The sequence below is a fragment of the Leopardus geoffroyi genome, chromosome A1 (genome assembly GCF_018350155.1).
Source record: "Leopardus geoffroyi isolate Oge1 chromosome A1, O.geoffroyi_Oge1_pat1.0, whole genome shotgun sequence".
Classification (NCBI taxonomy): Eukaryota; Metazoa; Chordata; class Mammalia; order Carnivora; family Felidae; genus Leopardus; species Leopardus geoffroyi.
This window is the reverse complement of record NC_059326.1, coordinates 209,343,278-209,365,800: the sequence shown is the minus strand read 5'-3', so window position 1 is coordinate 209,365,800 and position 22,523 is coordinate 209,343,278. Positions and strand designations below refer to the sequence as shown.

General features: G+C 37.2%; 1 protein-coding gene across 1 annotated transcript in view; it reads left to right on the top strand.

Annotated features, from left to right (window-relative positions):
* The window catches only part of WDR70 (WD repeat domain 70), a 301,738-nt gene that overhangs the window by 20,881 nt on the left and 258,334 nt on the right, over nt 1-22,523 (top strand). The window contains exon 5 of the mRNA XM_045439868.1: nt 4,994-5,192. Within this exon, the coding sequence (XP_045295824.1) occupies nt 4,994-5,192 (199 nt within the window). The remainder of the gene's footprint in view (nt 1-4,993; nt 5,193-22,523) is intronic.

Sequence of the window (22,523 nt, the reverse complement as noted above, 5' to 3'; positions counted from 1 at the left end):
AGAGACAGAGACGGAGCATGAGTGGGGGAAGGGCAGAGAGAGGGTAACACAGAATCTGAAGCAGGCTCTGGGCTCTGAGCTGTCAGCATAGAACCAGACACAGGGCTGGAACCCACAAGCAGTGAGATCATGACCTAAGCCGAAGTCAGATGCTTAACCGACTGAGCCATCCAGGCCCCCCAAGGCCTTATTTTTTAGATTAGTTTTAGGCTCATAGCAAAATTGAGCAGAAGGTACAGAGATTTTTTTTCCATATAGCTCCTGTCCTCCTACCTCCCTCATCATCAACACCCCCCTACCAGAGCGATACATTTGTTACAATTGATGACCCCATGCTGACACATCATCATCACTCAGGATCCATAGTTTACATGAGAGTTCAGTCTTTGATGTTGTACATTCTGTAGGTTTGGACACATATGTAATGACATGTAGCTACCATTATATATCAGAGTAGTTTCGGTGACTTAAACATCCTCTGTGCGCTACCTTTTCATTCCTTCCTCCCCCTAATTCCCAACAACCACTGATCTTTTAAATTTCTGTCAAAGAATTTATAGACATTATGAAGTCAAACATTGTTTTTCCCTGTTCATGATTCTTACTTTCCAGAAAAAAACTACTTAAATTTTTTTGTTTTTCATCTTTTATTTACCTTCATATTTCTAAATTGTAACCTTTTACCACTGTCTTGATTTTTTTCTACTGTGGCAACTTTCTATTTCTAAATTTTTTTACACACCAAGCAGAAATTTGACCATTAACCAATGATTTCTCACTGTTCTCTCCTCTTAGCCACTGATAGCCTCTGATATACTTTCTGTCTCCTTGAAATTTACCTGTTCTAGATATTTCATATAAGTGGAATTATACACTGTTTTCCTTTCATATCTGGCTTCTTTCACTTTGGATGATGTTTTCAAAGTTCTTGTATCAGAACTTCATTCCTTTAAATGGTTAAATAGTATTCCATTGTATGTATATATCACAATTTGTTTATCCATTCATGTGTTACTGACTATTTTTGGGTTTCCACCTTTTGAGTTTTGTGAATGTAATGAACATTGGTGTACAAGCGTATGTTTTTGAGTCTTTGCTTTTAATTCTTTTTGGTATATACCTAAGAGTGGAATTTATGGGTTATATGGTGATTTTATGTTCAACTTTCTTTTTTTTTAAATTTTTATTTACTTTTTAAGATTCATTTTTAAAAATATTTTTAAGTTATATATATATATATATATATATATATATATTTAATGTTTATTTATTATTGAGAGACAGAGAGACAGAGCATGAGCAGGGGAGGGTCAGGGAGAGAGGGAGACACAGAATCCGAAGCAGGTTCCAAGCCTTGAGCTGTCAGCACAGAGCCCAACGTGGGGCTCGAACTCACAAACCGTGAGGTCATGACCTGAGCCGAAGTTGGATGCTCAACTGACTGAGCCACCCAGGTGCCCCAGTATTTTTAAGTAATCTTTATATCCAACGTAGTGCTTGAACCTAAGTACCCCAAGATCAAGAGTCACGTGCTCTCCACTGACTGAGCCAGCCACGTGCCCTTATTTAAGTAATCTCTACATCCAACATGGGGTTCGAACTCACGATCCTGAGGTCAAGAGTTACATGCTCCTCTGACTGAGCCAGCCAGGCACCCCTGTTTAACTTTATGAGGAATTGCCTAACTGTTTTACAATGTGGTTGCACCATTTTATATTCCTATCAGCAATGTACGAGGGTTCCAATTTTTTCACATTCTTGTCATTAGTTATTTTCCATTTTGTTTTGTTATGTTTTTAATATAGTCATCCTAGTAGGTGTGAATTGGTATCATGTAGTTTTTATTTTCATTTCCCTAATGTCTAAAGGTTTTGAGCATTTTTTCATGTGCTTATTGGCCATTTATATATCTTCTTTGGAGAAATAACTATTGAAGTCCTTTAACCATTTTTATTTTTTATTCATTATTATTATTTTTTTAAGTAGTCTTCACATTTAACACAGAGCCCAATGCAGGGCTTGAACTCATGACCCTGAGATCAAATCTGAGCTGAGATCAAGAGTTGGACACTTAACCGACTGAGCCACCCAAGCGCCCCCAAATAATTTTTTAAAAAATCTACAATGTTGTTAAAATTTGTTTTAGAGGAAGGTAGTCATTTAAGACTACCACTTTTTAAAAAAAATTTTAAGTTTTTGGTAGGTGCCTGGGTGGCTCAGTCGGTTAAGCACCTGACTCTTGATTTCAGCCCAGGTCGTGATCTCACAGTTTGTGAGTCGGAGTTCCGCATCGGCTCTACGCTGACAGTGTGGAGCTTGCTTGGGATTCTCTCTCCCTCTCTCTCTGACCCTCTCTTGCTCACACTCTCTCTTTCCCAAAATAAATAAACTTAAAAAAATAAATTAAAAACATTTGTTTTAATTTGAGAGAGAGAGAGAGGGTGAGAGCATGTGCAAGCAGGGGAGAGTGGCTGAGGTGAGAGAGAGAAAGAAAGAGAGGGAGAGAGAGAATCCCAAGCAGGCTCCACACTCAGCATAGAGCCTCATGTGGAGCTCGATCCCACAACCCTGGGATCGTGACCTGAGCTGAAATCAAGAGTTGGACACTCAACTGACTGAGCCATCCAGGCGTCCCTAAGACTACCCCCTTTTTTTGGCTTTAAAGAAATAGTATATGAATGTAAGTTGCCCTTCAAAATCAAATACTGGGAAGAAATATGTCATTTATTCAATGAAATATAGCTGCAGGATAGGAGAGAAATATTGATGTACTCATAATTTGTAAGATAGGAATCATTCAGACATTTACATTTTCTCTAAAGAAATTAGTACCAGAAATAATGAATTTTGCTTATGAATTTAATTTCTAAACTGAAATTGTATACTTACACATCTTATTTAATGCTTAGCTAAGCTCTCTTTTAAAAAGTCAGCTGAGAAAAATGTTAGGTTTTGACTCTTCTGTTTTCTCATCAGATGCATATTGTTTCTCAGGATCTGGTTCATATTTTGGCACCACATTGAGTCAAGGCATATTTTAAACATGGAATGTGCTCTGTTTTCTGTCACGGACATTTTTGGGCATAATTTTACAGACTTTGTTTTTCAGAAATTGAAAATATGTTACAATAGTTTATTTTTTTGCCTTGTGTATATTAGAAGCAAAAAGACAGAAATGGACTTAGAAGCTGCATAGAAGCTGATACATTCCATCTAGTTTCATGTGGGTATTAGGACTGCATAATCAGCTGTGGAATCAACATGGCTTCATGTAGTTGTCAGTTCAGTGCTTGCTTCTGAACTAGTTAATTCAGTTAAAGCATTGGTGCTAAAGATTAACAGTTTAGTTAGAGCTCTCTGTGCTCTGAATAATTTTGCATTAAGAAAGTCTGCGACTTCTAAACTAGTACAGTTGGGAATTTGTGATTTTAATCACAAGGGAGAAAATTTTGGAGTGTGACTACTTTAATAAAAATGTATTCAGTCATCCAGCTGTTATTTATTGAACATCTATTGTGGGTTAGGCACTGGTTTCAGCACTGGGGATACAGCAATTAGGGAGTCACGTGAGATCTCTGAGCTCATATTGTTGGGATATTTGAGGAGATGGATAACAGATTGTAAACAACTGAGTAACCAATCAAATAAGATAACTTAGTGAGGTATTTAATGAAGATAAACTAAGAGAATGAAGATAATAGTGACTGTTAGGGATGTGTTTGAAGATTAAGAAAGGGGGGGGCATTAAAGCTTCTTTGAGGAGGTGACATGGGACGAGACCTGAAAGATGAGAAAGAGGCCATTTAATGATCAGTTCCAGCAGAGGGAATGGCCAGTGCAAAGACCCTCATGCTGGACCGAGCTTAACCTATATGGTTTGAAAGAAGGCCTGTAGGGCTGGAGAACCATGAGCTAAACCATTGCAAAAACAAAGAGAAGCTCTTCGTGGAGGTTTGCTTGCTCCTGTCTTTGTATGTGGATAAGTGTTTAAGTATGTATTCCCCTCAATATTGATCTTAGATGAAAATAAAAAGAAAAATCACATTTTTTTTTTTCTTCAGTGGATACTGAGTGCCTATTAATTACGTCAGGCCTCATTTAGGTGCTAGAGACAGCAATGAACACAACACACAGAAATTTCTGTTTTCATGGAGCTTACATACTAGAAATACTTTATTAGAGGGCAATAATACTTTGAGTTTTATAAAATATTTGATAGATTAATGCACACAATTATGAACACAATTCTCAACCCTTTGGGATGGGATGGGAAGTGGAGGCATACGGTGGATGGTGGTGGATTTCAGAATGCCTAGAGGTGGGTGATAAAGACCTCAATGCAACTGCGTAATGGTCCTCTGGTGTGCTGGGTAGAAAAACACCTTGAGACTCAGTGTGATGCTCCTGATCAGTAAGACAGTAAGACAGTTTTAGAATCCAGGGATGCTACATAAAACATTTTAGCAACTCAACAAATTTGAATTAAAATTGGGAAACAATTTGTGTTTCAGAAAATATATTGAAACCTTATTGGAGTAATACTAACTTTCTTACATGGCTGCCTTTATTTGCTCCTGTGGTAAAAACAGTGATTGGATTCAGATATAGGAAACAGAGGGATTGGTTACCTCAGTGGTTTTCTTTCTTATGGATGTAGTAGTTTGTAGTTTTTTCCCACATCCCAGTTCTGCTGGCTCTTCGTGAGTGAGGATTATCTCAGGGGCCCGTAACATAATTGCTGTGACCTTTAACTCTGACTTTATGTTTAGGGTAAGTAGATAAAAGAAACTTTTACTTTCTTAAGATAAAATAATACCTGAGTTACACATTTAATGTCTGAATTACAATTTTAACAAACTACACATTAATTAATTAATTAAAATAAAAACTTAGTTGTTAAAAGGAGAGGCAGAGTTTCCTGGGAAATCAGTACTATCTCTAGAGTGTTCTTTGTTGCAGTAGAGGCAAAGAGTTTCTGTTTCTGTATTTTCAGGGATACAAGCAGCAGTGAAAGTGAAGAGAGTTCTGGTTCTTCTGATGATGAGTTAATTGGCCCTCCTTTACCTCTTAAAATGATGAAAGAACCAGGTAATCATATTGAGGAAGATATCATTGGTCCTTTACCTCCACCTCTTTATGAAGATGCCGAAGATGATGATGATGATGATGACAGTGATTCAGAGGAGGAGGAAGTAAGTATTTCAGTAGTAATTTACCAGTTCATTGGAATAGCGTAGAGATCAGTTCCCTGCTAATTGTTATTCATGCGTGAGAGCAAATAAGGAATAGTTTTGAGTGTACTACTGATAGCCTTTGTTGAAAGAACTTGAAAGGATGTACTTCAGGAACAAGGCAGTGTTACTCAAAAATAATAAATGGACAATAGGAAGCAATGTGTTAAAAAGGAATTAATGGGCACCTGGTGGTCCAGTGGGTAAAGCGTCCAACTCTTGATGTTGGTCACGATCTCACAGTTTGTGGGGTTGAGTCCTGCGTTGGGCTCCATGCTGGCAGTCAGGAGTCTGCCTGGGATTCTCTTGCGCGTTCTCTCTCTCTGCCCCACCCTTGCTTGTGTGCATGCATGCGCTCACGCTCTCCCAAAATAAATAAACTTAAAAAAAAAGGAATACAATTTTGTTAAATATACATAAGCATTGAGTGTACATAATGGTAGTGAATAAATTTGGGGGGATATAAAAACAAAGTAGATCTCAAATTATTGTAAACAATAATATGGAAGATGGGAGAGTAGAATCAGTTCATTCATTTTGAAGTCCTTGTATTATTTGGGAGGAAGCTAGAGATATTTGTTAACTTCAGATTAGGTTAAGTCAAGTATGCAAGTTAAAATTTTAAGAGTAGTTACCCAAAGAATAGAAACAAATTGTATAACCTCCAAAACGGTAAAAGAAAACATAAAGAAAACCACTGGTTTACTTTATGTATTTGACACCTGGAGTGGATAATTTTTTAATGTCATCCTCTGACAGATTATTTTCAGTAATGATCATGAGATGAAACAAATGATGGTCAGAAAAGGAACAACTTTTGCAAATCTGTCAGTGACTTCACAAAATGGGCATTCTTTGCATATTCTTGTTCAGTACCCAGTTTTATTTATAGTTGATCAAAGAAAACTTTTAATTTTGAAAAATTTTTTTCTCATGAAATTACAGATGTATGTATATATATACGTGTGCACACATACACATGTGTCTGTGCACATGTATGTGAAATGAAAAAAAAGAGGCACATAAGGATAAATTTGGCAGTTTTATTAAAAATTGTGTTTTATAATAGATTTCTGAAACTGCAGTGTTGACCATATCTCTTTTTATCTTGATATCAATTCTAGTGGCTTTTAAAAAATACCTGGTTTCACTAAAATGTCTTTTCTAGAAAAAATACCATTTTCTAATACATTTGATAAAAACTTCTAAAGATTTCTTCCATAAAAATCAGAAAATGGCTAGGTTATGGTAAATATTATCATCAAATTATCTGCTTTAGAATGTTTTTGGTGAAAACAATTCAGGTGTTCAAGCATTGCTCTTTTGGATTCTTCTGCCAACCTAGTCTCCCATCTTTTATTTTTCCTCAAAGAATAACAGAATGGAAGATACTCAAGTATTATTTCTTTGTCTTAATATATCACTTTGTTTTGAATCTGCTGTTTAAATGCAGAAATATGTAGTACAACAAGGACTGGAGATATGAAACTACCCTTAAAGTAAGCTTGAATGATTCTGAACCACTCAAAATGTTATCTGTAAACATAACTACATAAGTATATGAGTATATGAGTATGCATGCGTATGTATGTGGTACAGACTGTGTAACTGGGAGTTCTCTAAATCAACTGCATGTATAGTATAATGCTTATTGAAATAATAAAATTTTGCTAATTTGAGACTTATATATTATCAAAACTCAGCACTAATCATAATAAAAAGCAACAAAAAACATTTCTGAACTGGCATTTTTAGAACTGCCAGCAAATGGTGATAATGGAAAACAGACTCATCTTCAGTTGATTTTAATATTGTTTCAAGGTTCTTTACAGACAATGCACCCCCTTATTGTCTGCACCACTTCCACTGCAATGCTCTTGATATGCCTTTGAAGACAATTCAATCGTTGCAGTAAAAGACAGGAAAGGAGAAAAATGAAGTAGAGGAAAATCTTGGTAAATAGAGATCACAAAATAAGGTGGTAGGCATGAATGCAAGTGTATCAGTATTCACAGTAGATGTAAGTGGACTCAACTTGCCACTTAAATTTCTCAGATTAGATTTAAAAAATTTAGATATATTCTGTTTATGAGTGATAGGCCTAAAATGTACTGGCATAGAAAGGTGGAAAGAAAGGAATAGGGGCGCCTGGGTGGTTCAGTTGGATAATAATGTGTCCAACTCTTGATCTCAGCTCAGGTCTTGATCTCAGGGTTGTGAGTTCAAGCCCTGTGTTGGGCTCCATGTCTCTCTGCTCCGTGACTATAGCAGGAAAATACTAACCAAAAGATAACTGATTAGTCTTATAAAACTAATGTAACACAAAATAATCTTTATGTCATAATTAGTCAAAGTAGCAAAATGAGTGTCATTACTTAATGCTAAAAGGAAAAGTTTATTCTCTAGGAAAATTTGGCCTTTCTTAATCTCCATGAATTTAACACAATATATTCAAAGCAAAAATTGACAGAATTATAAGGAGGAATAGACAAATCTACAATCATAATGGGAGATTCAGAAATTGTTAAGACAATTAGTAAGAGTATAGTACCGGACAACATAAATGTGTGTGTGTGTGTATATGTATATATACACACACACACACATTTATATATATACATCTCTCCCTCCTCTCTCTCTCTCTCTCTCTCTCTCTATATATATATATATATATATATAGAACCCTTATCTAACATTTTCTTTTTAAGCACACAAAGATAAATCAGAGGCAATAAGAAGGTCACATCTAGGTCACAATATGCTATGGACATGAGAAAGATATGCTTAATTATTTTGGGTAGTTCACAGAGTAGGTAATAATTAGGTTGATCATGAAATGTGAGAATATTGTGTAGTGAATGTTTGTGTGCCCTCAGGATTCATATGTTGAAGCCCTAACCCCCAGTGTGGCATTCGGAGGTGAGACTCTTTGGAAGTAATTAAGGTTAAATTATAGGTCATATGGGTAGACCCTGATGTTATAGGATTAGTGTGCTTATGAGAAGAGAGACACTGGGGCACCTGGGTGGCCCAGTCAGTTGAGCGTCCGACTCTTGGTTTTGGCTCAGGTCATGATCTCAGGGTCATGGGACTGAGCCCCATGTCAGGCTCTGTGCCAAGCATGGAGCCTGCTTGAAATATTCATTCTCTCTCTCTCTCTCTCTCTCTCTCTCTCTCTCCCCCCCTCTCTCTCCCTCTCACTCCCTCCCCCCTCCCCCTCTCTCTCCCCCCCACCTCTCCCACCCCTCCCCTCCCCCTCTGCCTCTATCCTCCACTCATGCTCTCTCTGTAAATTTTTTTTTTTTAATTTTTTTTTTAATGTTTATTTATTTTGGGGACAGAGAGAGACAGAGCATGAATGGGGGAGGGGCAGAGAGAGAGGGAGACACAGAATGAGAAGCAGGCTCCAGGCTCCAAGCCATCAGCCCAGAGCCTGACGCGGGGCTCGAACTCACAGACCGCGAGATCGTGACCTGAGCTGAAGTCGGACGCTTAACCGACTGAGCCACCCAGGCGCCCCTATAAATTTTTTTTTTTTTAATAAAATAAGAGGAAAAAAGAGAAGAGAGACACCAGAGAACCAGGTCTGCATATAACAAAGCAAGAAGGTAGGCATCTAAAAGCCAGGAGGAAAGCTCTCAACAGAAATCAAATTTGCCAACACCTTGGTCTTGGACTTCTAGCTTCCAGAATGATGAGAAAATAAACTTCTGATATTTAAGACATGTAGTTTATGGTATTTTGTTATCGTAGCCTCAGCTGGTTAACACAGGTTTGCAAGGCTGACAAGCTGGAGAACAGAGAATGGAAAAAAGAAGGGTGTTCTGAGTAAGAAAAAAATTGCTATACTGAGGGCTCAAATGTATGCAAGTGTATGATATGGTGGTGAAATGTCATATGAATAGCACCTGGCTGAGTTTTCTCATAAGGGGGAGGTGGAAAGATAAGGCTGCTGAGAACAAACGTAGAGATCAGTACAGAGAAGAGCACCTTTCTGGAAGATGTGGAATTTGAATGAACCTTGTAGAGGGTTACATTTTGATGGACATGTGTACATAGGCCACATGTTGTCTGTGAAGAGTAAATGGCAGGAACACAGGCAATATATACAAGGTTAGATTCCAGATGATGCGAAAGTCAACTTGCCGAGAATGGAAACTTGATAAAGAAGGCCAAACTTTTGACATGGAACTGATGTGTGAGTAAGCCTGAGGTGCAGCTGGGCAAAGAAGTAAAAGCATGTCAAGGTGTGGGACTCAGAAGCTTGTCTGTAAGCTTCCGCCTTTCATGGCTGTAATTAAAGCGTATCAGGGGACTGAATAACAGTTTTCTGTTTGTTTTTGTTTGTTTTTTAGTTTTCTGGTTTTTTATAAGATTATACATGTCACGTCTCTTGAAAGAAAATTATTAAGTCTTTTTATGGTGTACCTTTTTTTTCTTTGCAAATATAGTAAAAGAAAATGCTGATAATATGCAAGTCAAAGCAAGGCTGTGGATAAGTGTACCAATAACAGCCTTAATTTTAAAGTGTGCACTAATTGATAATGCAAAGTTTATTGGCATTGTTAACTGATTAAACTTTTGGAGGGGAGATGAGACAAGAGTGGGAGATTCCTTGTTTCTTTTCCAGGAAGAAAAATGTCTTCTGGATGTCTGTCATAACTAACATTTCCAAGGCTAGGGCAGAGATGGCGGGTAAAGCAGACAGCTTGGAAATTTGCAAATGTGAATGTGGCTTTGCAGTGGCCTTCCTAGATTTGGATAAATTATATTGGCCTTGAATTGAGTCCTTCAGTTTTCAGACTGTGGTTTAATAGTAGTAGAAGGGGGGCAACCTTAGGCTGTTTTTTAGATTCTGAGTGAGAACACGACTTTTTGACTACAACTTATGTTGTATTTGATATGTGGGATTTTGGCAGCCTCTAGAGTCAGGGATCATAGGCAAAGCAAAATCTGCTGATTACTGTCTTGAATGTGAATGTTGTAGGATCTAGCCAGACAAATTAGCATGATTTATTTTACATTATTTGCATAGCAATATTTGGCGTATGTTTCAACATTGAGTTCAAATGTTTCAGGCCTTTGAAGAAATCTTGTTTTTATGGTTGTTTGGAATTCAGCCCTAGTAATTCTTTGTTGATTTAGAAACTGAATTTAGTTCCTTTAGGAAATCAGTTTGGAGTAATGCTAAGCAAAATTATAGAAGATTGTTTTATTTATTTATTTATTTTTATTTATTTGAGAGAGAGAGCAGGGGACAGGGGCAGAGAGAGAGAGAGAGAGGGAGGGAGGGGAGAGAGAGAGAGAGGGAGGGAGGGAGAGAGAGGGAGGGAGGGAGAGAGAGAGAGAGAGAGAGAGAAAGAAAGAAAGAAAGAAAGAAAGAAAGAAAGAAAGAAAGAAAGAAAGAAAGAAAGAAAGAAAGAGAAAGAATCCTGAGCAGCCTCCAAGCTCAGTGTGGAACCTGATGCTGGGCTTGATCCCATGACCCTGGGATCATGACCTGAGCGAAATCAAGAGTCAGATGCTCAACTGACTGAACCCCCCAGGAGATTGTTTTATATATCAAAATGCTAGTTATATTTTAACGGTTTGGGACATATCAGAATTTTCCCTCCTCTCCTTGACTTCCTCTCCTTTTTTTGCCCATACTTGGTTTCATCATCACCAATCTTTTGTGCCTTTTGTTTCCTTTTGCGTTTTAAGCCTTTTCCTTTCTACTAGCTGTTGGCTCTAAGCTTGCAAGCATACTAAAATCTTTCTTTAATTCAGTTTTCCCTACAAGCTACTATCTAATTTCCTCTTTCTTACCAAATGTTTCAAAAGTAGTAGCTGTATTGCTACTTTTGCTTTGTTACCACATTTTCTCTGGAAATCTTTTCTGTTAAGACACTGTCCTCACAGACAAAGTCAAAATATCTAAATCCAAAGGCCCTTTCTTCATTCTCATTCTGTAGAAGGGGGGCAACCTTAGGCTGTTTCTCTTTCTGTACCTCTCATTCTCATTCTGTCCCTCTGCAATATTGGACAGTGTTGATTTCTTCTTTCTTGAAACTCTTTCTTTGCTATTTCTTTATACTGTTGGTTTGCTGCCTCTCTCTTTGTTTTATTCAACAGATATTTATTGAGCCCTTTTTATGAGTCAGGTACTTTCCAGGTGTTGGGGATATAACAGTGAATAAAGCCAAAAAATCCCTGTTCCAATGGTGCTTGCATTTCTAGAAAGTCTCTTTCAAAACTTTCATTATTTCCTCACATGTCCCCAATAATAAGCATTCCCTGAGGACCTGTCCTTGCTTGCCTTACCATTTCATGTTTGACCTGGGTGAAGTTTTTTTTTTTTTTTTTTTAATAAAGTTTATTTTGAGAAAGACAGAAGCAGTGCATATGGGGGAGGGGCAGAGAGAAGGGGAGAGATGATCCCAAGCAGGCTCCATGCTGCCAGCAGCACAGAGCCCGATGTGGGGCTTGAAACTAAGAGGCTGAAAGATCGTGACCTGAGCTGAAACCAAGAGTCAGACGCTTAAACAGCCAGCCACCCAGGTGCCCCTGGGTGAAGTTTCTTACATCTTACATTTTCTTACCTTATGACTCCTATTCACTCAGAGCAGCTGGAAGCATTGCATGATCTCATTTGAACTTCAGATCCAGCTTGCTTTCTTTCCCTTCCTTCCTTCCTTCCTTCCTTCCTTCCTTCCTTCCTTCCTTCCTATGTTTATTTTTGAGAGAGAGAGAGAGAGAGTGAGAGCCAGTGGGCGAGAGGGAAAGAGAGAGAGAGAGAGAAACAGAGGATCCGAAGTGGGCTCCGAGCTGACAGCAGAGAGCCCAACACGAGGCTCGAACTCATGAATTGCAAGATCATGACTTGAGTCGAAGTTGGATGCTTAACTCACTGAGCCAACCAGGGGCTCCTCAGTTCCAGCTTTCTAATGACTCATGAAACATGTCCATGTTTAAGCTCCCAACAGTGTTCTAAATTCATCTTCTGCGATCAAACTCAGGCTTTCATTTTCTCCCATTTAAACTTTTGCTGAAGCCACTTGTCTCTTTGCCTTTAGGATCTTCTGTTCAACCCTTTTCCTCGCTGCTTCAAGATTAAACTATTTGTAACACGAGTCACGTTGCAAATAATAGTACTCATTCCCTAAATGAGGGAAAATAAACCACTACAGCAGGCAGGACTCCATCTGGGGATTCCTGAATACAATTTGATTATTTTGTTGCTCAGAAACTTGCAAAGCACTGTGGCTTTTTAGAGAGACATTCTACTTAGTAGGAAAGCAGCCAAGTTCACATACTTGACTGGCTAAATATTTCAGTAAGTATTATTGAAAGTAATGGAAAAATATTTTTAACAAAACCTTTTTTTTTTTTTTTTTTTTTTTTTTTTTTTTAACCCAGTGGTTCTTACTCTGAATGTAAGAATCATCTTTGGTACAATTAAAAATTAAGTATGCTTAGGCTTTGTAATCTGGAGATGGATTCAGTAGGACTGGGGTGGATCGTGTCTCAACATCTGCAATCTGTGTTGTAACAAAAGGCTGCACAGGTAAGCCTCTTCCCGGTCCACCTGTGGCAGCACCACTTCCCAACCTGCTGTCACTGCTTGCTTAAATAGGTTAACTATGTTAGGGTCCCTCTGTAAGTTGTGATCTGTATCATGTGTCATGGATATTTAAGGACATGGGATATTGCTTACAAAATAATGTTTCTCAAAAAGAAGGCTATGGTGGGGCGCCTGGGTGGCGCAGTCGGTTAAGCGTCCGACTTCAGCCAGGTCACGATCTCGCGGTCCATGAGTTCGAGCCCCGCGTCAGGCTCTGGGCTGATGGCTCAGAGCCTGGAGCCTGTTTCCGATTCTGTGTCTCCCTCTCTCTCTGCCCCTCCCCCGTTCATGCTCTGTCTCACTCTGTCCCAAAAATAAATAAACGTTGAAAAAAAAAATTTTTTTAAAAATAAAAAAAAAAAAAAAAAAGAAGGCTATGGAATTGCTGCCTTGTTTGTCTGTGACAGTGAAGCCACTTTGAAGTTTTCATATTAAGACTTGTAAGAATATTCTCGCTCCCAAATAACCAAGAAGTAATATTTGTTTTGATTATTATTTTGTGAAAAATATTTCTTCTGTAATATGTGGTGGTTGATGTCTTTAGAAATGTTACTGTTAGCTGCTTTTGAGAATGACATGAGAGCGATGGTAAGTGCCTGGCCTTTTGTATCATATCCATTTTTATATCTTTTTGTGACTATCTTGAATTATACTTATTAAATCATAACCATCATAGTCTTTGAAGGACTGTGAACAGGTAAATAGGCTAGGAGCTGGCCAGTAGCTCTAATAGCTGTTTTTATTATGAAACTCAATTACTAAGTATTGAGAGCCTTAAAAATGTTATTTCCTTTAATCTCAGTAATACTACTTCTGGGATTCTATCCTGAGGAAATTTGGAAAAAGCTTCATGCCCAAAGATGTTTATCACAGTACTATTTATAATAGTGATTTTTCAGAATGTGTTCCACGGAACATTGTCTGAGAGTGATAGGTGGTGATATTGGCTCTCTCATCTGTTTTCATTTGAGAGAACTCATGAGAGCATGTCCATATCATTGGTGGTACCAGGAAACTGATTTCCTTATCTTAAGTGTACTTCATATATTTCTGATAAGCCGACTTTCCAGATAGTGAAATTTGTTCTGGCTTTTAAAGGCAAAATATAAGTAAATTTTATAATTTATCGACAAAAGTGTTAGGTTTATGTTGTGTTGGGCTTGCTCAGAGCTTTCTCTAGTCAGAAAAATTCCGTGTCTAAAAATGTTTGAAAATGATATATATGAAATATTAGAATAATTAGAAATAATGTGAATACATGTCTAATAACAGGAGGAATGACAAGTAAATTGTTGTGTAGTCATAAAATATTATGCAGCCATTAAATGTGTTTAGTAAGAGTTTTCAGTAGCACCGTGAAAAGATGTAAAACTGTCTAGACAGTATGATTTCAAAAATTTAAATGATACATATGTATAGAACAAAGTATTTCCATTGCTTGTTTCTGGATTATTGGACCTGAGGATATTGTTTTTTTTTTTTTTTTCTCTGCTGCATAGTTTTGTATTCTTTTCTAGTTTCCATATTGATCATAAGTTGTATCTGTGATTGAAAACAAATAATGGAGTGGCGCCTAGGTGGCTAGTCAGTTAAGCATCAGACTTCAGCTCAGGTCATGATCTCACAGTTGGTGGGTTCTAACCCTGCATCAGGTTCTGTGCTGACAGCTCAGAGCCTGGAGCCTGCTTCAGATACTGTGTCTTCCTTTCTGTCTGCCCCTCCTCTGCTCACTGTCTGTCTGTGTCTCTCCCAAAAATAAACATTAAAAAAAAAAGAAACAAATAATGGCGTTACATCAGTTAACATTCTTTCATTGTGAGCCAGTTAAGATCTTAATTTAAAAAGTAGAACAGATAGAGGGAAAAAAACTCCAAACAGAATATTGAACATGAATATAAAATAAATCTTAAGTATTATGAGTAAATTTGTATCTTAACTTGTTCCAAAAAGGGCTTAATGAAGTGAAATGCTATAAGAAAGCATAAGTTAGGAAGAATGAAGTAAAATAGAAAAGCAAGGAACATAGGGACCCCTGGGTGGCTCAGTTGGTTAAGCATCTGACTCTTGATTTTGGCTCAGCCGATGATGATCTTACGGTTTGTGACATTGAGCCCTGTGTTGGGCTCTGTACAGACAGCATGGAGCCTACTTGGGATTCTCTCTCTCTTTCTGTCTCTTTGTTCCTTTGTCCCCCACTGTCTCTCTCTCTCTCAAGATAAATAAACATTAAAAAAACCACAACAAGTAACATAAATAAAGTTACATAAAGCATAGGAGGCAGAGTTTTAAACATTTGCTGATGGATAGGTCACAAAACCTAGTCACCATCATTGATTCCTCTTTCCTTCCTACCCCACGTCCAATTCATTACCAAGTCTTATTAGCTCTATCTCCAGCCAGATCTCTCCTTTTCTGTCCATCTCCATTACTACCACCTTAATGAATCCAGTATCACTCCAACTGCAATAGCTACTTAAGTTGTCTCCCAGCTTCTGCTGTTAACTGGAGTACTATAATAGTAATTCAGACAATAAAAAGAAACAAAATATAGATACAGGGAGGCAGTATAGAATAGTGATTAAGCGAGTGGATTTTGGAGCCTCATGGAGCTTTTACTTTCAAGCTGTGTGACTTTGGGCAAGTTACTTAACCTCTCTTGGTCTTTTTTTCTCTGTAAAATAGGACTAATAAAATACTTAACTGGAATTGTGTAGATGATTTAATGAGTGAATAAATGTATTTGGAACCCTTAGAATGGTGCCTATTGTTTATCATGATGGTCACCTATTTTAATATATAGCAGAGAGTGAATTAAAAAATTTTAACGTGGTTTCTTTAAAAATTTAAAAAAAAATGAGAGAGAGAGAGAGAGACAGAGACAGAGACAGAGCATGAACAGGGGAGGAGCAGAGAGATAGGGAGACATAGAATCAGAAGCAGGCTCCAGGCTCTGAGCTGTCAGTACAGAGCTCGACACAGGGCTCGAACCCACAAACTGAGATCATGACCTGAGCCAAAGTTGGGTGCTTAACTGACTGAGCCACCCAGGCGCCCCTTAAAGTGATTTCTAATAAAAACGTCTAAAAATGATGGGGCACCTGGGTGGCTCAGTCAGTTGGGCGTCTGACTTCGGCTCAGGTCATGATCTCACAGTTTGTGAGTTCGAGCCCCGCGTAGGGCTCTGTGCTGGCAGCTCAGAGCCTGAAGCCTGCTTTGGATTCTGTGTTTCCCTCTCTCTCTCACCCTCCCCTGCTCATGCTCTGTCTCTCTCTGTCTCAAAAATAAATAAGCGTTAAGAAAAATTTAGAAACATCTAAAAATGAAACTAAAAGGAACCTTTTGTACCTTATTTAAAAAATTTTTTTAATGTTTTTAAATGTTTTTTAATGTTTATATACATGTGTATATATATGTGTGTGTATATATATATATGTATATATATATATTTGTGTGAAGTTTAGTTTATAAATTAGGCACAGTAAGAGATTAACAGCAACTAATGATAAAGTAGAACAATTATAACAATATACTGTAATTAAGAGTTACGTGAATGTGGTCTCTTCCAAAATACTCACTGTCTTGTGATGATGTGAAATGATAAAATGCCTATGTGATGAAGTGAAGTGAAGTGAATGACGTAGGCATTATGCTGCAATGTGTTAGGCTGCATTAGACCTGACCATATGCTGCTGGACCACGGTTGACTGCGGGTAGCTGAAACAGGAAAGTGAAACCATGGTTAAGGGAGGAATTCTGTATTATGTAATTTGGGTGATGCTGACAAAGTGGAAAATACAATGGCTTAAACAAGATAGAAGACTTTTTTTCTATCTCACATAAATGCAATCAACAGTTAAATGGACCAGAACTAGTTTGCAGGTACAGGGTACCATAGATTTCGGTCGCTTCTTTCCTTTTGTTCTGCCATCCTCAATATGTGGACTTCAAGACGTATTCTCAAGCTCTAGCCATGGTTTTTTTCATTTTCGTCAGCAGGAAGGCAGAAGGGATAAAGAAGGGTACTGATTTTGAACTTAATCTTTCACATGAGAAATATAATAATTTCCTTTAGGAAGCCAGGATTGTAGCTAAAATTCAGTGCTTCCATTACAAAGGATGGATAATGTGGAGAGGGGGGGAGCCAATTAATAACTCTGTAGTGAGCATAAATTTATATTCAGTGTTTGGTGCTTTCAATTAGAGTAATGGCAAATTATTTACTTTAAAAAAACTTTTTTAGTTATCGTGAATAGTCCTTTAATATTGTATGACATAGACTCTACTTGATTTTATTTTGTTCATTGTAAATGTATTAGCTTAAACATTTTAGCTCCCTTTCTCCAAAGGAACAGAAGACATAAAATTTATGGATTTAAATAAAATTGAAAATGGATTGAATTTAAAATTTAAATTATGGATTTGGATAAAATTTATGGATTAAAATTTTAAATTTTAAATTTAATGCAATCTTTAAACTCCTAGGATTTGGTTACTATATTAGCATGCACAAATTTCATTTGAATTCTTTTGTGTCTGTTACATCTTGCTGTTTAGTTACTGTACTGTTCTTTCTTCAAAAATGAGTTGCAGTCTTTTTGGTTCATTTTGTCAAAGAAAGATTCCATTAACACTAGCCTTGGCCAAGATTTAGTCAAGTTCAACTATGTATTTGTCAAGTTCATTTATACAGAGAAGCATTGAAATATTCACAAGGGAAATGGAGGTATAGAAATGGACTTTTAAAAAACTTTACACAAGGATTCCTTAAAAATTTTTTTTTTTTTATTTGGGTGCCTAGGTGGCTCAGTCGGTTGAGCATCTAACTTCAGCTCAGGTCATGATCTCACAGTTCATGAGTTCAAGCCCCACAGTGAGCTCACTGCTGTCAATGCAGAGCCTGCCTTGGATCCTCTGTCTCCCTCTCTCTCTGCCCCTCCCCGACTTGTGCTCTGTCAAAAATAAATAAAACATTAAAGAAAATTTAAGATAAAAATAAAATATTAAAAATTTTAAAATTTTATTTATTTTTATATTTTTTTAATTATTTTTTTTTACAGAAGGATTCCTTAACAGAGAAAGTACATTTTATTTTGTAATTTATTTCATTACTTTTAATTTTTAATTTTTATTTTTTTAACCTTAGGTATGAGTTTATTTTCAGATGCCAATTTTTTTTATTATGGTAAAACACACATAAAATTCACCATCTTACCTACTTAAAAAAAAAATTTTTTTTTTTTTTTAAATTAAAAAAATTTTTTTTTTTTCAACGTTTATTTATTTTTGGGACAGAGAGAGACAGAGCATGAACGGGGGAGGGGCAGAGAGAGAGGGAGACACAGAATCAGAAACAGCCTCCAGGCTCTGAGCCATCAGCCCAGAGCCCGACGCGGGGCTCGAACTCACGGACCGCGAGATTGTGACCTGGCTGAAGTCGGACGCTTAACCGACTGCGCCACCCAGGCGCCCCCCCCCAAAAAAATTTTTTTTAACGTTTATTTATTTTTGAGACAGAGACAAAGCATGAATGGGGGAGGGTCAGAGAAAGGGAGACGCAGAATCTGAAACAGGCTCCAGGCTCTGAGCTGTCAGCACAGAGCCCGACGCGGGGCTCGAACTCACGGACCACAAAATCATGACCTGAGCCGAAGTCGGCCGCTTAACCGACTGAGCCACCCAGGCGCCCCCATCTTACCTACTTTAAAGTGTATAGTCTAGTAGTGTGAACTATAGCCACATTGTTTTGCAACAGATTGCTAGAACTTTTTCATCTGGCAAAACTGAAACTCTAAACCCATTAAATAACAACTCCCCTTTCTCCCCTAGCAGGTACCATTTTGGAGAAAGTGTATTTTAACTGCTTCAATTTAGGGAAATGTGAAGCAAGTTATACCTATAAACAAAATAAGCTTTTTTTTCAATTTGTTTATGATATTATTTCTTAAGAGGAGTTTTACCTTTTTCTCGCTCTCTTTTATTATTTTCTGCAACTGACATATAATTCAGTTCCCGTTTAGCACTAGTTGTATCAGTAACTCAGGATATATTTTTTCAAGGACGTATCTAATTTTTCATCACTATAGACAAATATATGTAAGATCTTATTTATAAATGTGTCATACTCCACCAATTCCTGTTTGCCCATTAATTCTCTCTAACAAAGGTTTGAGTTGATACTGATCAAAACCGTAATGCTTCCTTTCCATTCTTCTAGTTTCTGCTTGTTAAAATTCTGTTTAGCCTTTAGGGGCCATTTCACATGTGATTTCCTCCAAGCAGCCTCTCCAGATTCCAATTGCATGTTTCCCTTCACAGGCTTGGTTTCTGCTTCTGTAGCAAACACAAAGTATTGTCCTTGTTAAATCATTATTTATATGCTTGTCTTAACTCCTCTGCCTCCACTTTGCAATCATGTTTAATGATCTCAAGTACAGGGACTTGTATATAAATGGTTCATAATTCTTTAAAACTCTCCAAAGCTCCAGTGTAATGTCCTTTATATAGTGCATACAAAGTAAACATTTGTCAAGTGAAATTGAGTGTATTTTGTTTTTATAATTGAACAGTTCATTTTATGACATTTGAGAGTGTTCTCTCTTTGTGACATAGCAGTCGTTCGTTTTTACATGGAAAATGGAATTAGGGGTTAGAGGAGTGAACAGAGGTAATGTGAGTATAGAAATATATATAGACACCTATTTCTGGAAGAATCATTATATTTGCCTTGTCCTAGTTTACAGTTGACTTATTTTTTAATTATTTTATCTAAGTTTACAATTTAGTCACATAATAGTTTAATAATATAGAAGCTGTTCCCTGAGTCAAATAATATTTATTTAATTGTACAGAGTCTAACTCCTTATGAACCTGTCTGTCAAATGAGGCAAAAAAAGTTACAGCTTTCTCTTCTTAAAACAGTCTCACAAAACCAAAAGGAAATGTGATTGTTTTTATTGAGGTGTAATTTATATATAATAATGTACACAGAGCTTAAGGGTTTAGTTTGGTAAGTTTTGATAATTGTATATTCATATTCTGTGTTTAGGCACCATTCAAACACCCAAATAGTTCTTTGTGCCCCCTTCTAGTCAACAAAAGTTTTAAAGATTGAGTTCTTTTTAAAGTTTATTTATTCATTTTAAGAGGGAGAGAGAGTGTGCAAGTGGGGCAGAGAGAGAGAGAGGGAGAGAGGGAATCCCAAACAAGCTCTGCATGGTCAGGTCAGTGCAGAGTGCAATGTGGGCTCGAACCTATGGACTATGAGATCATGATCTGAGCTTAAGTTAGATGCTTAACCAGCTGAGGCACCCAGGCATCCCAAACAATGAGTTTTTGATTAGCAGTATAATTGGAAGGAAAATTATGAGAGAACATAATCAGGAGGTACGTTAAAAACTATATCACCTAGCTGTGATTCATCTTGTTGTTTTTTTTATATTCAGTTTATATCAGTGGCCTGTTAGTAGTTGGTCTTGTGTCACTGCTGAGGTCACTGGGTCAGGAATGTTAATGTTGTATATCATAATTCTTCTGATGACAAACTTGCTTTTTTATTCTTACTTTATTCCATTTTACTTCTCTACGATGATAATGGAATTGTTCTTTCAAGTAGAATGCATCTGAAAATTGTATGCAAACCATTACTCAACATTGTCAGACTACACCAGCTGTCAACTGATTAGAACTATTTAATATTTGAGGATTTATTATTAGTAGTATCTTTCTTTGAATTTAATAAGTGAACAAAAATTCAAGTAGGTGGGGTCAGAGAAAAAAGGTAAAAAACATTTTTTATTATTTTATTTTTTTAGACTTTTTAAGTAGGCTCCATGCCCAACATGGGGCTTGAACTCATGACCCCGAGATCAAGAGTTGCATGCTCCACCGAGCCAGCCAGGCGCCCCAATTTTTAAACCATATCTATTGTGCCTGATTTTGATTTTTTAATTAAATGTGAAGCAAGTTGTAACTTATAATTAAGTGGAGGCCTTGGGATTATTGAGGATTTTTATTATCCTTGCTATCCTCTTTCCCATTACCCCAGAAAACTGAAAGTTGCATTTTTATGACTGTAACTAAAGGCTGCATGTAACAGTGACTTTTTAGTTGTGAGCACCTGTTTTCCATGAACTTTCTCTGACTCCCTGGCTGGCACGTTCTGTGGTGGAGAGTCCAAGTTTGGGTCACCACTGTGCTTCTCTGCCTTCTGGTCTGAGGCTTCTCATCCCCTTAGCCTTGGTCATTGCCAGCCACCTGTATCAGTCAGTCTCTTTCCCTCATGCATAGGGAAAGGTTGAGGAATTAAAAGTAGGTAAAAATTCTCTTTTAGTTCTCAGAAGTTGATATGAGAATGAGATGATTTAAGTAACCACTTAGCATAGGGGTTGACACATAACTAAGCACTCACAATTGCTGGGCTTTATCATTGTTTTCATTATCATTACCAATATTTGATTAATGACCAATTTTAATTAAATTGCAGTGGACTAGAGAGAAAAGTCTTAAAAAAAACAATGCGAGGAAGCTTAATGATTTTAACTTCAGAGGAAATTTATGTTCCTTAAAACAGAGCAGTTTCATTACACCTACAGGATTCTGTCAGCAGAGGATGCTAGAAGCTCTATTCCAAAATCCAGTGAATGTTCCTTTCCATTTCCAAACCGCAAATGTGTGAAGGTCTTCATTCTTTAAGATGGGCACTAGGGGGCAATAGAGACATTTTGGCTTTTGGCAAAACTCCATTTTTTTCAACTGTGTCTTGTCTATAGTGGAAGGAAAAAAAAAGAATCTTATAAACAATGTCTTTTAAAAATTGGAATAAGTGAAGTTTAGGTTGAGATAAATGCTGGAATAATTACTTTTTAAAGAATAATGCAGAAAATATTTTCATATTCTTTTGTGATGTGACACTATTATAACAGACATATTTACAGGTTTGTTTTTTTTTTTGTATCTTTAAGCTTTTTAGGTGAGTAACTACATGATAGTGGCAGGAGTATTAAGGATAGTCTCTTTACAGTTTAAGATTTAAGTCTATAAGGTCAAATAAGAAAGTTTATATTTCTCTAATCACCAGAGTAATCCAAACTTTTAAAACTGTATCAGGTCTTGTCACTTCTCTGCTTCCCTTATCACTTTCCTGTCAGTAAACCCTCCAGTTTCTTCCTGTCACAATGTTAAGAAATCCAAGTTCCCTGCCTTGACCTCTAAGGCCTGTATGACTTGGCCTCTTCACGTCTTTCTGACTTCATCCCCTTGCACTCCCAGTCTTGCTCACTTTTCTCGGCCCATAGTGACCTTTCCGCTTTTCTTTTAAGCAGCTGTGCTCGTTCTGCCACAGGGCCTTTCTATTTACTCTTTCCTATACACGGAATAGCGCTGAGAGCTTTAGGTAACTCCCTCATCTCATTTGGATCTTTGTGTAAGTGTTACCTCTTTAACCACCTTGTTATATAAGTACCTCCTCTCCACTGCTTTTCCTGACACTGCTTTTGTTGTATTTACTTTATTTGACACTTTTTGTTTACTGGTTTGTTGTCTTTCCCCTCACAGTAGTATAAGTTCCATGAGGGCAGTTACATTGTCTCTTTTATTGTTGTATCCCCAGTGGGTTGACTAGTACCTGGCACATAGTAGATGCTCAAGGAATATTTGGTCAGTGAATGGCCATCCTTGGCTGTGGTCATAGT